The 16,185-nt window shown below is 38.9% G+C and overlaps 1 protein-coding gene across 3 annotated transcripts in view; it reads left to right on the forward strand.

Moving 5' to 3' along the window:
• The first annotated feature begins 1,898 nt into the window (after positions 1-1,898).
• LOC109082914 (rho guanine nucleotide exchange factor 10-like protein) overlaps positions 1,899-16,185 on the forward strand; it is a 46,381-nt gene continuing 32,094 nt past the window's right edge. For 2 of the 3 annotated variants that reach the window (XM_042713086.1, XM_042713087.1), the window contains exons 1-2: positions 10,021-10,313; positions 13,218-13,347. In XM_042713086.1, the coding sequence (XP_042569020.1) occupies positions 10,227-10,313; positions 13,218-13,347 (217 nt within the window). In that variant the 5' untranslated portion in view covers positions 10,021-10,226. Of the gene's footprint in view, positions 2,598-8,563; positions 8,895-10,020; positions 10,316-13,217; positions 13,348-16,185 lie in introns of those variants that run through there. The other variant, XM_042713088.1, reaches the window with a different exon arrangement.

The raw sequence follows: 16,185 nt of genomic DNA on the forward strand, positions 1-16,185 counted from the left end.
GTCCTTCCAGTGGTTTAATATGAGCTGACTCACGTGGGATGACCATTTTGAATCAAACCATTCCTGTTGGTAATTTTTTAACCTCAAGGCTACAGTGTTTTATCAGAAAAGCTAGTCTTCCTTTACACTGTCAGATCTGCTGTCTAATGCATTGATTTACATAGCAACTCCAGGAAGCGGTGAAGGACATCATTGTAAAAACTGTCTGCGAAAAGAGCAGCCATGGAAAGTTAATATGTGTGGAGATCCAGATGCCTCTCTCTATTTGTGCCTGTGTCCAAGGTGATGCCTGTGTTATTTATTTGAAAGGAGTTGCTGGGCCATTCATTGGGCCTGCAGCTCTTACCATGTGCTTTAGTCTCAACCATGCTGCATCTGTCGAAGTGGGAAAGATGCTATTTGCTTTTGTCTATTCACTGGCTTCAACCTGGTCTTGCCACTACCATTTCTTCTAGTGAATAATTCAAGCACATTGACCTGTAGCTCTGGGTTATCAAGAAACAAGATGGACAGAAACACTTGTGAAAAATGGCAGACACTTTTATTCAAAGCAAATTGTAGTGCATTCAAAATCAGTATTTGTTTTCTAGGAATCAAACTCATGTTCTTGGCATTATTAGTGCCACACTTTATGGGAGGGAAGAGATCTGAAGTGGTTAACAAATTGCTGAATAATTCTGTTATAAATACTAGTACTGACTGAACAAATTGCTGTCTAATTTTATTATAAATACTAGTACTGACTGATGTAACTAAACCAGTCCTGAAGTTTTTTCATCAGTGCATTTCACTCTATCGCCCTCTGGTCATTCCTCTCGGCTGAGTTGTGTTGTTCTTCTGACAGGCTGAGAGACTTTCCCAGTAAATGTAGGAGGAGATATTGTACAAGGATACAGCTGGTAAGGCAAGCCTAGATTTGCCACACACTGTTGAGGAATTTAACATTTTCACCCTTAGTCTCCTTTAGAAACCTGTGATGTCCCTGGAAAACATAAGAAAAACTTAAATCACAGCAAAAGTCATATTTCACTGATATCTAGAGGTGTGGTGTTAGTTACGCTACAGTTTAAAAGCATTATGTTTCACTAGAACATCCTGTGTTTAGGGACATTGAATTGAACATTTTAGAGTATGTGTGTTGACAAAGCTTTTCTCTTTTACAGGAGTGCAGATATGATTGTATAGTAACTTCATGGCATCTCCACAGACTCTTAACCCTCCTGAAAAAGGTTAGTACATGGATCATGCTGCTTATTGTTTTCTGGATGTATTAGGTATTTAAAATGTAATTAACATCAATTGATTAATTAAAAGAGAGAGGACCCATGCAGACCAAGTTATTTTAATATTTTTTTATATACTATTGTAGCAGTTATTCTTATTTTGAATTAGTTTATTTGATATTTTTAGGCTTCATTTTCATTTTAGTTTGTTTAAGTAATGTATCATTTTTAGTTTTTGAAATTTTAAATTGAGTATTTTTAGTGCTTTCATTTGAATTGAGTGTTTTTATTTTATTTTATTTTATTTTATTTTATTTTATTTTATTTTATTTTATTTTATTTTATTACCAAAAACACTTTATTAGTTTTAGTTAACAACTCTGCGGCTGGACCTTATGACTTTGTGCTACTGTCAGTAAGTAGCTTAAAATATGAAATCATTTGACCCTTTTATAATAAGGTAAGGTTAGTTCAGGTTGTAAAATGTAATGGGGTGTGATATTTATGAATTAATAATTTTAATATTTTTTTATTTTATTTAAACATTATGATTGAGATTTGTACACTAACATTTATTCAAGGTGTAAGGAAAATTACTTTATTACACTTAAATTTAAATACTTTTTTATTAATCATAACACCACATTTCTTTTTCTTAAACTTTTGTAAAAATGGTATACAAGTTTTTCAAAACCATATGAAATCAATGTGAATACATTAGGGTACATTAGGAACTTGACACCTGTGTTTTAAACTAGAATTTATTTGCAGATGTTTTTGTATTGTGGACACTCTTATACATCATTAACCCATATACTATGATTCAAATTCAAATCTTCCGAGCCCAGTGAAGCTTAGTAATGATAGACCTGCCAAGATGTTTGAGGGTGTGCGTCATATGACATCACTGTTCACTGCACTCTCTGGTATAAACAAGGCCCAAACAAATGGTAGCTGTGCATGACACATTAGGGTGCGCACTTTTCAAAAAAAGAGAAACCATAATGACAGTGTATGAACTGTTAATGACCTGTGCACGTCACCTGCTCTGGTATATTACAGAACAGTATAGTGTGTAAAACTCTGAAACAGTTACCCAGTTGAGGTAATACAGCATTACCCTCATAATCTCCAGAGAGCTTGTGAAACTGCTTGAGGGCTCGGCAGTGCTCAAGGTAACTGACCATATGCTGCAGCAGAGCAATTCTTCTACCATATGCCACCTGCTCTTGATACACAACTATCCTGCAGCCATGGAGACTGCCTGCATGAGACTGCCGCTTAAATTTCTAGTTTCACCCAAAATCCACCTGGACAGGTCTAAGAGGTTCTCATACTTTTGCTGGAGTGAGGGGGATAAAGACAAGAGTCACGGTAAACGTTGTTTTTTTGGTTTAGTGATTGTTGAAGGGAATAGAGTGCCTGAGCACTACATGATTACTGACCTTTAGAGCCATTTTCAAGTCATCTGAGCTTATATTGACTCGAGTAACTGATTTGTGTTCTTTTATAAGGTAAATGTGCACCATGGAAAATTTAGAGGGAACTTAAGAGAAATTTCAAACATAGAAATGTGAGCATAGAAATTTCTCATTTGTTGCTGATTTTCTCATTACACTTTCTTATAGCAAGTGAAAACATTTACTAGTATGAAGTACTTTCAGTTGAGTATTCTCTATAGAGACCATATGGTCACATGTGTAATCCTGCCCACATGATCTGTTTTTCTTCATCCAATGCAGAAGAGTCTGTAATCTCTATTCCTGTGCTTTGGCTTCTTTGCAAAATGTAACGTTCCAACAGCTGGTCAGAAATTGCACAAAAGTGATGTCGTGTTTTGCTGCTTAACTTGACTGTAGTTTACAACAAAAGTTATATGTTGTCATTACTCTATTACTTTTTGATTCAGTTTACAATTCAATCACACTCCTACTTTTGGTGCATGTAACAGATTGTTTTCATCTGTATAAGTTTGTCCGTATGTTCATTGTTTGTGTTATCAGAGGAAGGGCGTTTTGACTTTTAGCTTTGGGTGTTTTTCCAAACGAAACTGATGACTCACAAGGGTTTTGTCTTCAATGGTATGGTCAAAGCATATTTTTGAGCCTCTTCTTTGTAGCTGCTTAGATACAGAATGTGCACTGAATCATAAAGACCTAATGTTTTGTTTGTTGTGTTTATGCTTTTATGTGAAATTGCATTATGCATGCTGATTCAGAATGTTTCACTGCAATCAGTCCATAGCAAGAAGGTCCTAGGGCTTCAACTGTGGCTTAGTGGTTGCACTGATGAACACAATACTCGTTAAATAAAATAGATATACAGGGTTATTCTTTATTCTTAAAATCTATTTTAATAATATTTCCAAATCCACATTTGTAGTAATGTACAATGAGGCTTAGGATTTGGCTTTTTTTGAAGAAACACCCAGAATAACCTAGTAATCACATAGCAGTGCTTAAAAAATCCTCAGATCATGCTATCAAATAGAAAACTCAGACAGTCTCTCAGAACATGCTATCAGCTAGCAATTCTCAAACAACCTGTCTGAACACCATCACCACACTTAAACAACTGTTCAGAACAACTTGGCAGTATAGCAATGCTAAAACAAAAATCAAACCAACCAAATTACCCATTCAGAATATTCAACTCTGCACCTGACTGCAAGCGGCTACTCCCATTGACTGCTGTCTGTAGCCGTGGTTCAAGTCAAACGCACCTACATACTCAGCGAAGATAGAACACACACACACATTTCCCATAACCAATAGCGATGCTTGTTAGGTGGGCTCGCAGCTGATACTGTAGGTGGAGATAAGCCAATGAGCGTCTAAAGCCAAGGTATATAAAATTTGCATATCTGGTCAGTAATAATGTATGCTGCATTGAGAAACAGGACAGAAGAAGCAACAACAACGACAGTATTGTGAAGGGGGGCTGCACAGAGATAACTGTGTTAAGCAGCAGTATAACATGATGGTACTCCAATCAAATTGACATTATATAGCAGGAATTGCACGGAGTACAGGGCAGACAACAACAACAATAGCATATAGGGCTGTGCAGAGTAATTACCGTGCAAGGCAGCAAACACACATGAATAGAGGTAGCATAAACGTGAATCAGGCACTTACTGACAGCACTTGGGAGGCTAAGGACTGGACGTCCAGCTTGTTAAACCTGGCGAAGGTATTCTAAGAAGACCAGCCAGCTGCAAAGCATATACCCTGAATAGACATACCTCTCGACCATGCCAAGGAAGAGGCAATAGCCCTTGTTGAGTGGGCCCTAATGTGCAAAGGACATTCCAAACCTTTGGCTCATATAACAGCCATGATAGCATCCACAATCCAGTGGGAAAGCCTCCTTTTGGACACAGCCTGGCCCTTCACACAACCACCATATAGCACACCGAAAGTTGGCCGAACAGCCAATGTAAATCCTCAAAGCCATGATGTGGCACCCTGAAGTCTGAGTGTTCACATCACGTGAGGTTGATGATTCAGAAGACAGGGCAGACAGCGAAACTCTGCACTCTGAAGGGGGTAGATAGTGATTTAGGCACGTAGCCTGGTCTTGGCCAGAGAGTGACGCTGCAGTTACCGGGTCCGAAGCGAATACAATCGCTGTCCACAGAAAACGCATGTAAATCCCCTATGCGCTTAGCTGAAGCAAGGACAAGAAGAAGTGCAGTTTGAGAGATAGCTCCTTCATAGCAATGGATGCTAAAGGCTCGAATGGTGGCTGTGAAAGAGCTTTTAACACCACCTCTAGGTCCCAGGGCGGAACTGAGGGTGGACAAAGGGGATGCAATCTCCTTGCCCCCTTAAGAAAATTCACTACCAGCGCGTGCTTACAGATTGATGGCCTGCCGAGCGGGGAACGAAACGAGGCAATCCACTTGTTTGTGTGAAAATTTTCTGAAATATTTCATAGATAATTGCTGGCCTGAGTTTTTCATCACCTACATTTACTAGTGACCCCTCGGTTCCATCTTTATGCAAAGCTGCCTTCCAACAGTTTTGAACCAGTCACATTACATGTTCTCTCTGACATAGTTAAGCAGCTCCGTCCTACAAACTGCCTGCTGGAAATCCCTGCCCGATTACTCAGAGATGTTTTTAGAGGTTCCAGTATTTTAAGCTTGGTTAACGCATCTCTCAGCTCAGGTGTGTTCCCGTAGCTTTTAAACATGCAATCGTGCAACCCCTCTTAAAAAAGAAAAATTTGGATCATTCGGTTTTATCTAATTTTAGATCCATTTCGTTCCATTTTTATCTAAAGTCTTGGAGAAGGTAGTTTAAATCATCACTGCAATCATTTCTAGATGATTTTGCATTTATGAAAATTCCAGTCTGGTTTTAAACCCCGCCACAGTACTGAAACCGCCCTTCTAAGAGTATATAACGATCTTCTCTTAGCAGTTGATGAGGAAAATCAGCTGTTTTAGTCCTTTTAGATTTGACTTCTGCCTTCGACACTGTCAACCTCTATCCTCTTATCCCGACTCGAACAAAGTGTTGGTGTTACGGGGTTAACGGCCCTGAAATGGTTGAAATCATATTTGACAGATAGGAGTTTTGCTGTCCACCTTGGGAATTGCTCTTAATCTGTTGCACCTCTTTCTTGTGGGGATCCCCAAGGTTCCATTCTGGGACCCATGCTCTTTTCCCTGTACATGCTGCCCTTAGGGTCCATTTTTATAAAACATAACATTTCTTTCGTTTTGCAGATGATGTACAAATCTAATGAGAAGAACAACATACAACCTTTGTTAGAGTGCTTGAGTGATCTCAAAATTTGGTTGGATCAGAATTTTCTCTGTCTCAATGATAAAAAGACTGAAATTGTTGTGTTTGGTCATGCGGGACATTTAAGTGATTGTGCAGATGCTCTTGGTACTCTATGTTCCTATATTCAACCTTTTACCAGGAATCTGGGTGTAATTTTTGACAGTGCTTTTAAATTTGACAAACAAATTAGTTCAGTGTGTTAAAACTAGCTTCCTTCCACTTGAGACTTCTGGCTAAGGTCAAGCAATACATGCTACCCAAGACTTTGAAAGAGTCATACATGCTTTTATTACGGCGATTAGACTACTGTAACTCTTTGTATGCCGGTTCCATCAGTCATCACTCCGACGGCTACAGTTAGTGCAAACGCAGCAGCTCGACCTTTAACCGGGACCAAAAAACGTGAACACATTACATTACGGTATTGGCCTCACTTCACTTACTCCTGTTTGTTTTAGAATTAAATTTAAAATTGCATTAATTGTTTTTAAAATCTTGAGTGGGTTGTCGCCTTCAATATTTGACGGAGCTTCTACATGTCCACACACCTGTCAAAGCACTGAGGTCTTCCGACCAGATGCTACTCGATGTACCCAGATCTAGGCTAAAAAACAAAGGTGACAGAGCATTTGCAGTGGCTGCTCCTAAATATCTGGAATAGTCTACCAATTTATGTAAGAAAAGCTCAGACTATTGAAACTTTCAAGTCCTTGCTTAAGACGCATTACTATGCTTTAATATTGTCTGTATAATATATATTTTTTTTTCTTTGTTGGATCTTATTTTGTTTGCACTTTGTGTAATATTGTCTGTATAATAATTTTTATATTTTTTTTTCTTTGTTGGATCTTTTGAACAACACTAACCAAATACTAATTCTTCTTAAACCCTTAACAAAATAAAAAACATAAAATCCCACACAGAGCAAGGCCACATAGACTTTTAGTGTTGATGGTAGACATCCATTATCCAGCCTGTACTGTAGAAAATACAGAACATCCGACACAGAGCAAGCAGCCGGGTCGATATGAACATCATGGCACCATTTCACAAACAATCCCCATTTTAGAGCATACAAACGTTTTATGGAGGGCACCCGCGCCTCCGAGAGCGTGTCCACCACATGAGAGTACAGGGAGCAAGCTCCTCTGATATCCCCGAAGCAGCTACACATGAAGGCTCCATAACTCCGGGTTGGGGTGCCACACCGAGCCGCTCGCTTGAGACAGCAGATCCTTACTGATCTGGATCGACCAGGGTGGTGCCACCAGCAGCTCTGCCAGGTCCGGAAACCAAGGCTGGTTCAGCCAGTACGGGGCGATGAGTATCACCGAAGCTTCCTCCTCCCTGATCTTGCATAACACCAGCTGCAATATCTTGATCAGGAACGCATACAGCCTGGCTGCTGGCAAGTGCAATGTCAGAACGTCCCCTTCCAGCGGGGAGTGAGACAGGGAGGAGAACAGCAGGCAGTGCCCATTCTCGCTCATGCCGAACAGATCCACCTCTGCTCTCCCATAGCGGGCCCAAATTATCCGAACCGACTCGGGGAGGTTCAGCCTCCACTCTCCTTGAGGAATCCCCTCCATCAAAAGCATTTCTGCCCTGCGGTTCAGGAGACCAGGGATGTGCGCTGCTCTGATGGAGGGAAAGTGACGGCCCTTCCATAGCAGGAGATTCACTGCCTGCTTGTACAGAGCATTGGATCATACGCCTACTTAGTGATTTATGTACGAAACCACAGACATGTTGTCGGTGTGAATCAGTACATGTCACTGTTCCAGCTGCAACCGAAAATCCTTTAGAGCTAAGAATACTGCTTCCAGCTCCAAGCGGTTTATGCACTGGCTCTGAGGTTCTGACCACATCCCTGAAGCTGGCATGCCCTCGCACACTGCTCCCCATCTGCGAGTCGATGCATCCGTCGTGACCACAGCGCGTGATGTCACCAAGCCCAGGAGATCTTGCGCCACAGAGCTTCGATGCTGCCGCGGAAAACCGTGATGCACAAACGGCCCGAAGTCCACGCTGTCCTAGGGACTCTAGAAAGCATATATACCCCCACTTTATCAGTATTTAGTATCCTAAATGTTTATATGCTGAACTTATATACATAGATGCCAGAAGTCGTCTGCCATACTGGACCGATCAAACCTGGTTCATGAACACTTCCATTGTACTGTGTGTCGTCATTCGTAGTTATACGCATGTATGCAATCAGTCCATAGCTTTTTACAGTTCATAGATTTTTACAATCACAGGTTGTGCAGTTTTGTGGCATCTTGGAAAACTTGTTGTTTTTTACTGTGAGTGATGACACGTTGACTTTTCCAAGATGGCAGATGCATCAAAGTCTCTGGAGCGGTCAAATCTGTCTATCTATGTAAACATGTCTACGGTAGCAACTGCATAGAAATGCCATGGTAAATACCCACAACAGCCTAGCATTGTGGGGATGAGTTTTGGCCGGACTAGCACTATTCACAGTTCTTCAGAAACCTATCCTATTTTAATCATTTAAAATAAATATTTATGTTATTTCAGAGTCCATGGTCACTGCTGTGACTCAGAAGGCCCAGGAAGAGGAAGAAGAGGATGATGAAGATGAGGAAACTGGTGAGAAATTTGAGTTTGATGATAGCGAAGATGAGCAGAATGCAGTGGAGAACTTTGTTGAGAATAAAGAGTCAGGAACTCTTCATGTGGAAGCTGAGCATTCAGAGAATACTAATGGTAGCACTGCCACAAATGCACTTTATTGTCAAGCTGTGAAGCGTGTTGCACACCATAATCAGCAGGCAGTAAACAGAGGGACCCCTACTGGTCTGGAGGACCAAAATATCCCCACACATCCTCACACAACATACCCAGGTTGGTCTGCAGTATGTGTTAGTCACATAATATGACTGTTTTTATGTGTATTGTATATTAGATCACCTCACTGATTCTTGAAACATGTAATAGAACTCATTTTTGTAACTTATTTTATCCCTGCACCCAAGTATCAGTGATCTGTTTGTTGGAAAATTAAAAATGAAACAAAATTTCTATTCCACCTACAAATACCCTCGCCAAAAAATCTCATAACAGGTAATTATTCAAGACTGGGAATTTAAAAACACACATACTTTTTAACTCGTTTAAATTTTTCAAGAACCGGGTATTCGATAAGATGCGTGCATTTCAATTCTGCTTAACGATTCCTGCGTTCACATTTCAATTTGATTAAAAACGATTAAGTGCAGGAACGGAAAGAATTTGCGGGTTCCGGTTTGTGTCCATTCTCGGATCGTTCCATGTATTTCCACTGTAGAAAAGGTTGTTCCGAGCCGAAACTGACTTCTTTCATATTTGTCGACCAATATACAGAAAACTACATCAGTATATCATCATAAACACAGCCGTTTTTGTCTTACGTGAACGTAAACAGATGAGAAAGAAAACACACATCTACAGTATTTTTGGTTAAAGAGACAACAGCCTAATAAACGCGCTGCCTGTCATTAATGTTAATCAAAGAACAAAAGAAAATCATTCTCTGATCTTGACTGAATATATTTAATAACTTTAATTGATTAATCTTTATTTCATTTATAAAAAGAAAACTATGAAGTTTTTAAACTTTTAATTACAGTTTCTGTACCTGAAATTTTGTTTAGTTGTATTTATTTATGATATTGCTAATTGTTTTGTTTGTTCCTATCTTATTACTGACTCTTTACTTGTCTTTAACATTTTAATATTTGAAATTTATATTAATCTAGCTGTTTTTGCTGTGGTATTTTTTTTTAAGCATAGGCAAAGTTTCTCTTGCAGTGTTCTGTAGGCTGCTGATTTTTGCTCATGTTATTCAGCTGCAACAGAATGCTTTGTAAAAAGACAGAATACATGTTTGAAATCTAAATGTTTGACTTAATTTTTTTTTTATTGGATTTTTTATCTTATTGGAATCGAAACTAGGATTCGATAAGCAGAATCATAATCGGAATCGATAAAATTCAAACGATATCCAACCCTAGACTTAACTCTATTATCCATTGTGTCTTAGCTGAATAGTCCTATGGTTGAATATTTACCTTTTATGTGAACACATTTCTTACTGTATTAGTTATTAAACAATTTGCTCTGGCTCTAGTGACATCTAGTGGTAATGTGATGTGACCATTAGCACACAGTGAAGGGGCAGTATTTCAATACCTCTGCATCCATGTTTTGTTTTAGGAGTTCCATCTCAGCTGAGCCTCGAGGAGCAGATGAACAATCAAGCTTTTGGAAAAGAAATAACATTTATGAAGGTATTATACTTAGAGAATATATCTAGTGTTTGTGGTTATAAATGTAGCGAGATTAATCTATTTAAAGCAGGCAACTTGGACTATCTGGACGTCCCAAAATGTGTCACTCCCAGAGTCCAAATACCCAGCCGGCTAGTGACTGACCGTCAGCACTGAAAATGTTGAAACAGCATTGATTCAAGCAGTGATTCAACCTTTATCCATGGCATTGATTCACTTGAGAATAAACAACGTTTGGGAATAAATGCCAGCTAGGAAGGCATTTCAATGCTTAAATCTGACAAATCTGTTTGAAAATGTATCTCCAGGTTCACATTTTGGGCCAGAGTGCCTCTATACAGCTATCCAGAAGTCTCCCCACAAACATGCTCAGACAGGTTGGTGGCTCTGAGAAGGGTCTGTGCTATGCCTTCCTGTAAATCCACACTAATGCGCAAATCAGCATGGAAATCAGAGATGTGAAAAATAGCAATGACTAATCCAATCCAGACCCACAGGAATCTCACGGGAAAGAAAACAACACACCCATGCCAAATGTCCGCACTTGGTTCAGTCTAATAAATCAGATTCTTTGGAGATTTTTCTTTATAATTCTGTTGCAATTCAATCAAATAACACAACAAACAAGTGATTGTGCAGACAGAATCATACAAATCCTTTGTCACTATATACCATTTTCCTAACTTGTGAAATATACATCGGAAAAAAATGTATGCATGTTCCAAATACTTAATATAAACTAACAAAATTACTTTGCATCATTTTGAGAAGTCCTGGTAACGTCAACAATTCAACAGCCATAGTAGAAGTGACTTCAAAGCTGTGTACCTTGGCTGTTAAACGAGCTTTGCTATGTGTGTGCAGCCCCAGTTCACTCTCAGGAATGGTTCAGTGTGGTTTCAGAGCTCACTCTGCGACTGCATAAAGGTACTATCCCCACTCCCCAGGACAGTTGGAAAAGCTGGCTGTTTTTGTATTTGACTGTAATCATACATAGATCTCCTTTTTCTATTACACGGCTCTCTGGAAAACTTGATTCTGACTGGTCAGTCCCCACCCTCAGCCATCTGATATTTCCTAATATTCTATGTCGCCCATGGCAATACATAGAGTTACTGCTCATACTAGTAACTTAAACTGGAGCTAGGTTCATGTCTCTCATATTACGGCAGATTTGCTGCATGTTTGCATGGCAATAGTTGCATGGTTCGTCTTGCTGCTAAGCTGATTGCTTTGTATGTTATAGGGGACCATTTATTCGTGGAAACTTTAAGATAAAAAACAACTTGAATAAGAATTTCACGTCCAAGTACACTATCGTACAATTTTTTTTTTAATGGTTTTGAAAGAAGTCTCTTATGCTCACCACTTCATTGTTTATTTAATAAAAAATACAGTACAAACAGTAATATTGTGAATAGAAATTGAAATATTTGTAACATTATTCCTGTCACTTTTAATCAATTTAATGCATCCTTGCTAAATAAAAGTATTAATTTATTTTTTAAAAATCTGACTGACCTCAGACTTTTGAATGGTAGTGTATTATTCATTTGGTCAGTAGCCGTGTAATAATAAGCGGTCTATTTTGCAATGATAACCAGCTGACTGTACATTATCCCTTACATAGAGCATAGTTAGATCTGTCTTGGTCCCTTTGAACCCTTTGTTTACCAACTTTCTAGAATAATTAGCAACCCAGTCAAGTCTTTTTGTTTCAGACTGTTGTAGTATTTTGGCATCATAGTACTGAAATTTTAGGCTATAGATAGACGTATTATAGTGCACCATATTGACGCTGTAAATACAGGCTCTTGCTATGCCATGACTAATAATGAGAACTGGCTTCTACATCCACTCCCTGCTTAGATCTTTGTGTGTCAGTGTATAAACATTTACATACTGTATGTGCAACATCACACTGACAATCATTGTCATCTACAAAGCCACAAAAAGTATTCAGGGTTCAATACAAGTAAAGCTATGTCAACAAAATCTGTGACATGATGTTAATTATTGCAGAAAATAATTTTGAGCCACACATTGAGAGATATGTTCTTATGCAAGTGCGATGCCAGAAATGCCCATTTCCCCATAGATTTGTATCATTTTTCACACATTTTTACAAACTGCGAGATAAGAAATGATTTCCTGTGGTAAACAACATGCTACAGTTGCTTAACTTGGGTTTAACCTAGAATATTCCCAGGAGAGATACTCCTACTCCTAATTAATGTGTTCTCAGAATTTTAAATGATCTCCCTCTGACATCCCAGACAGAAGTCTCGATATATCCTTCAGATATTCAGAGGACTAAACAGTTTAAAGAACATTTCACTTTGAGATATTTTAAGTTCCCATGGGGGAGACACAGCAGGCGACTTCATTAGCTTAAAAGAGGTTGTCAACAAATCTGTACACACTGTCACAGTACAGACAAGTGTATGAATTGTCACTCCGCTGGTCGTGTAGGAGTATGTTTGTTATTTTGTAGCACTGTTGTCAGAATGCAAGCTCAAATCTAAGTCAAAAGGATTGTTAATGTGCTTTGCTAATTGTTAATGTCTGTGCTAATCAGGGCTGAATTTCTTTGGCACATTTAGTTTTGCAAACTGCACTGAGCTCAATACCTCGCTGAAGCTCTGATGAATGATTATCAAATGCTGTTTGCAGTTACTTGTGCTTCAAATTAGATGCTAAACCCAATGTCCAACCCACTTTAAGTAGTATCCTATCCTATCCTTTTTTTTTGGTTTTTGTTATACGTGCTTAGAGTATGCTCAAACATCTATCAAACACTTCTATTAGGAGTCTCTTATTGTTTATGCAATAGAGTTTATGAAGTGTATTTAGAAGTTTTTGTTGTCATGACTATATGAATGACATTCTCTGTCTCTCTCCCCGGGAAAGCCATTCCTAAATCAGATGAAAATGTACCCCCTGAACAACTGAAGGAGAACTCAGCTCCTCCTACACGCTCAGAGGTCATCTACGATGATGTGCCTCGTGAAAACATCATGCTACCAGATGCAGGTCAGTGTCTGACTATGGGCATCATCTGTCCAGATCAGTAATGTCATCACCCATAGGGAAATTCTCACTTGAGCGCTAATGAATATCTCAAATGTTTCTCCAAGATAGCATAAATGGAGAGCATTTTATTTATTTATTTAAAGTTTTTCTCATAATCTCATTACGTTTCAACTCTGTACAGTGGTGGTCAGTAACGGAGTAGCTTTACTTCGTTACTGTACTCAAGTACATTTTTTCAAGTATCTGTACTTGTACGTAGTTTTATTTTGAGTAACTTTTACTTTTACTTCATTACATTCCAAAGCATAAGATCGTACTTTTTACTTCACTACATTTCATAAAACATATCGTTACTCCTTATAATATATCACGTGCTCCGACATGCAGAAGCGGTGTCTGATTAATGAACAAACTGATTCTTTTTAATGAACCTTTTAAATCGGATCGCAAATCGCACCTAACGATTCATTCACGAATTAGAATGATCTGATTGCAGCAGTGAGTCGACAACTCACTGATTCAAATGAACCGTTTAGTGCGAGTCTCCAGTGAACTGAATTCAGAAAGAAACGGGAGATTTTATGAGCGCTCGCAGTACTGATGCTGCTAAAAGTAAGTTACTAATGTCGAATTTTAGGATTAATTATTGTAACTGAAAACCATATTTAGGTCAAAACTGTCAGTTGTTTGTGAACTAAGTCTGCTGTAAAGGGTGATCTATTTAAGCCCACTGAAATGCTTGAATACAGACACATCAACATCCGTGCCATGTTTTAGGTCAAAAAAGGAAACATTAAAATAACACAGATTAAATAAAATAACTCATGCACGTTCAAATTCCCTGCTGACATAAAATGTTTGCTGGTGATAAGTTGAGGTAATTTTTAGATATAAAGTCTAAATATTTTTATTCAACCACCTAGATCCCCCTTCCTCAAATCTTGTCTTGGAGGTCCAATTCGCGGCAGAGGTTAGCTCCAACCCTGATCAGAGTCAGTTGCCTGTGATTTTCTAATGATCCCAAAGATATTGATTTGCATTGATTGCATGCTCAGGTGTGTTTGATTAGGGTTAGAGCTAAACTCTGCAGGAAAGTGGATCTCGAGGTCCAGATTTGAGGATCCCTGACCTACCGTGGTGTGAAAAAGTTTTTGCCCCCTTCCTGTTTTTTTTTTTTTTTTCATTTTTTGCATATTTGTCACACTTAAAAGATTCAGATCATCAAACAAATTTTAATATTACACAAAGACAACCAAAGTAAATACAAAATGCAGTTTTAATATAATGATTTCATTTATTACGGGCAAAAAGCTGTCCAAACTTACCTGGCCCTACGTGAAAAAGTATTTGCCCCTTAAATCTAATAACTTGTTGTTCAACCCTTCGCAGCAACAACTGCAATTAATCGTTTGTGATAACTGGCAATGAGTTTTTCACATCGCCGTGGAGGAATTTTGGCCCACTCTTCTTTGTAGAATTGTTTTAATTCAGCCACATTGGAGGGTTTTCAAGCATGAATGGACAGTTTAAGGTCATGCCACAGCATCTCAATCGGATTTAAGTCCGGACTTTGACTCGGTCACTCCAAAACCTTGCTTTTGTTTTTCTTAAGCCATTCAGAGGTGGACTTGCTGGTGTGTTTGGGATCATTGTCCTGCTGCATAACCCAAGTGCGCTTGAGCTTGAGGTCACAAACTGACGGCCGGACATTCTCCTTCAGGATTTTATGATAGAGTGCAGAATTCATGATTCCATCAATTATGGCAAGTCATCCAGGTCCTGAAGCTGCAAAGCAGCCCCAGACCATCACACTACCACCACCATGTTTGACTGCTGGTATGATGTTCTTTTTATGAAATGCTGTGTTGGTTTTACACCAGATGTAATGGGACACACACCTTCCAAAAAGTTCAACTTTTGTTGCATCAGACCACAGAATATTTGCCCAAAAGTCTTGGGGATAATCAAGATATGTTTTGGCAAATGTGAGACGAGCCTTTGTGTTCTTTTTGGTCAGCGATGGATTTTGCCTTGGAACTTTCCCATGGATGCCATTTTTGCCCAGTCTCTTTCTTATTGTTGAATCATGAACACTGACCTTAATTGAGGCAAGTGACCCCCTTAATTATTCAGATGTTGTTCTGGGTTCTTTTATGACCTCCTGGATGAGTCGTTGTTGTGCGCTTTGAGTAATTTTGGTGGGCCAGTCACTCCTGGGAAGGTTCACCACTGTTCCAAGTTTTCTCCATTTGTGGATAATGGCTCTGACCGTGGTTCGCTGGAGTCCCAAAGCTTTAGAAATGGCTTTATAACCCTTTCCAGACTGATACATGTCAACTATTTTGTTTCTTGAATTTCTTTAGATCGCAGCATGATGGGTTGCTCTTTAAGCATGCTTCACTTTATCAGACAGGTTCTATTTCTTGAACAGATCTGGCAGTAATCAGGCCTGGGTGTGGCTAGTGAAATTTAACTCAGCTTTCTAAAATAAAGTGGTTAATCACAGTTCTTTCAACATTTAACAGGAGGGGGGTATTAATTTTTCACTCAGGGCCAGATAGGTTTGGACAGCTTTTTTCCCTTAATACATTAAATTATCATTTAAAAACTGCATTTTGTATTTACTTGCATTATCTTTGTGTAATATTAACAATTGTTTGATGATCTGAATCTTTTAAGTGCGATAAAAAAAAAAAAAACAGGAAGGGGGCAAAAACCTTTTCACGGCACTGTAGATAGATTATATCTGGGGGAAAAGGGAAGGATGTGATGTTCAGAACATAGTAACTACAGTGATTATGGGAAGTGATGCTCTCTGGGGGCATTTGGCCAGGGGTG

Source organism: Cyprinus carpio, chromosome A23, assembly GCF_018340385.1.
Source record: "Cyprinus carpio isolate SPL01 chromosome A23, ASM1834038v1, whole genome shotgun sequence".
Classification (NCBI taxonomy): Eukaryota; Metazoa; Chordata; class Actinopteri; order Cypriniformes; family Cyprinidae; genus Cyprinus; species Cyprinus carpio.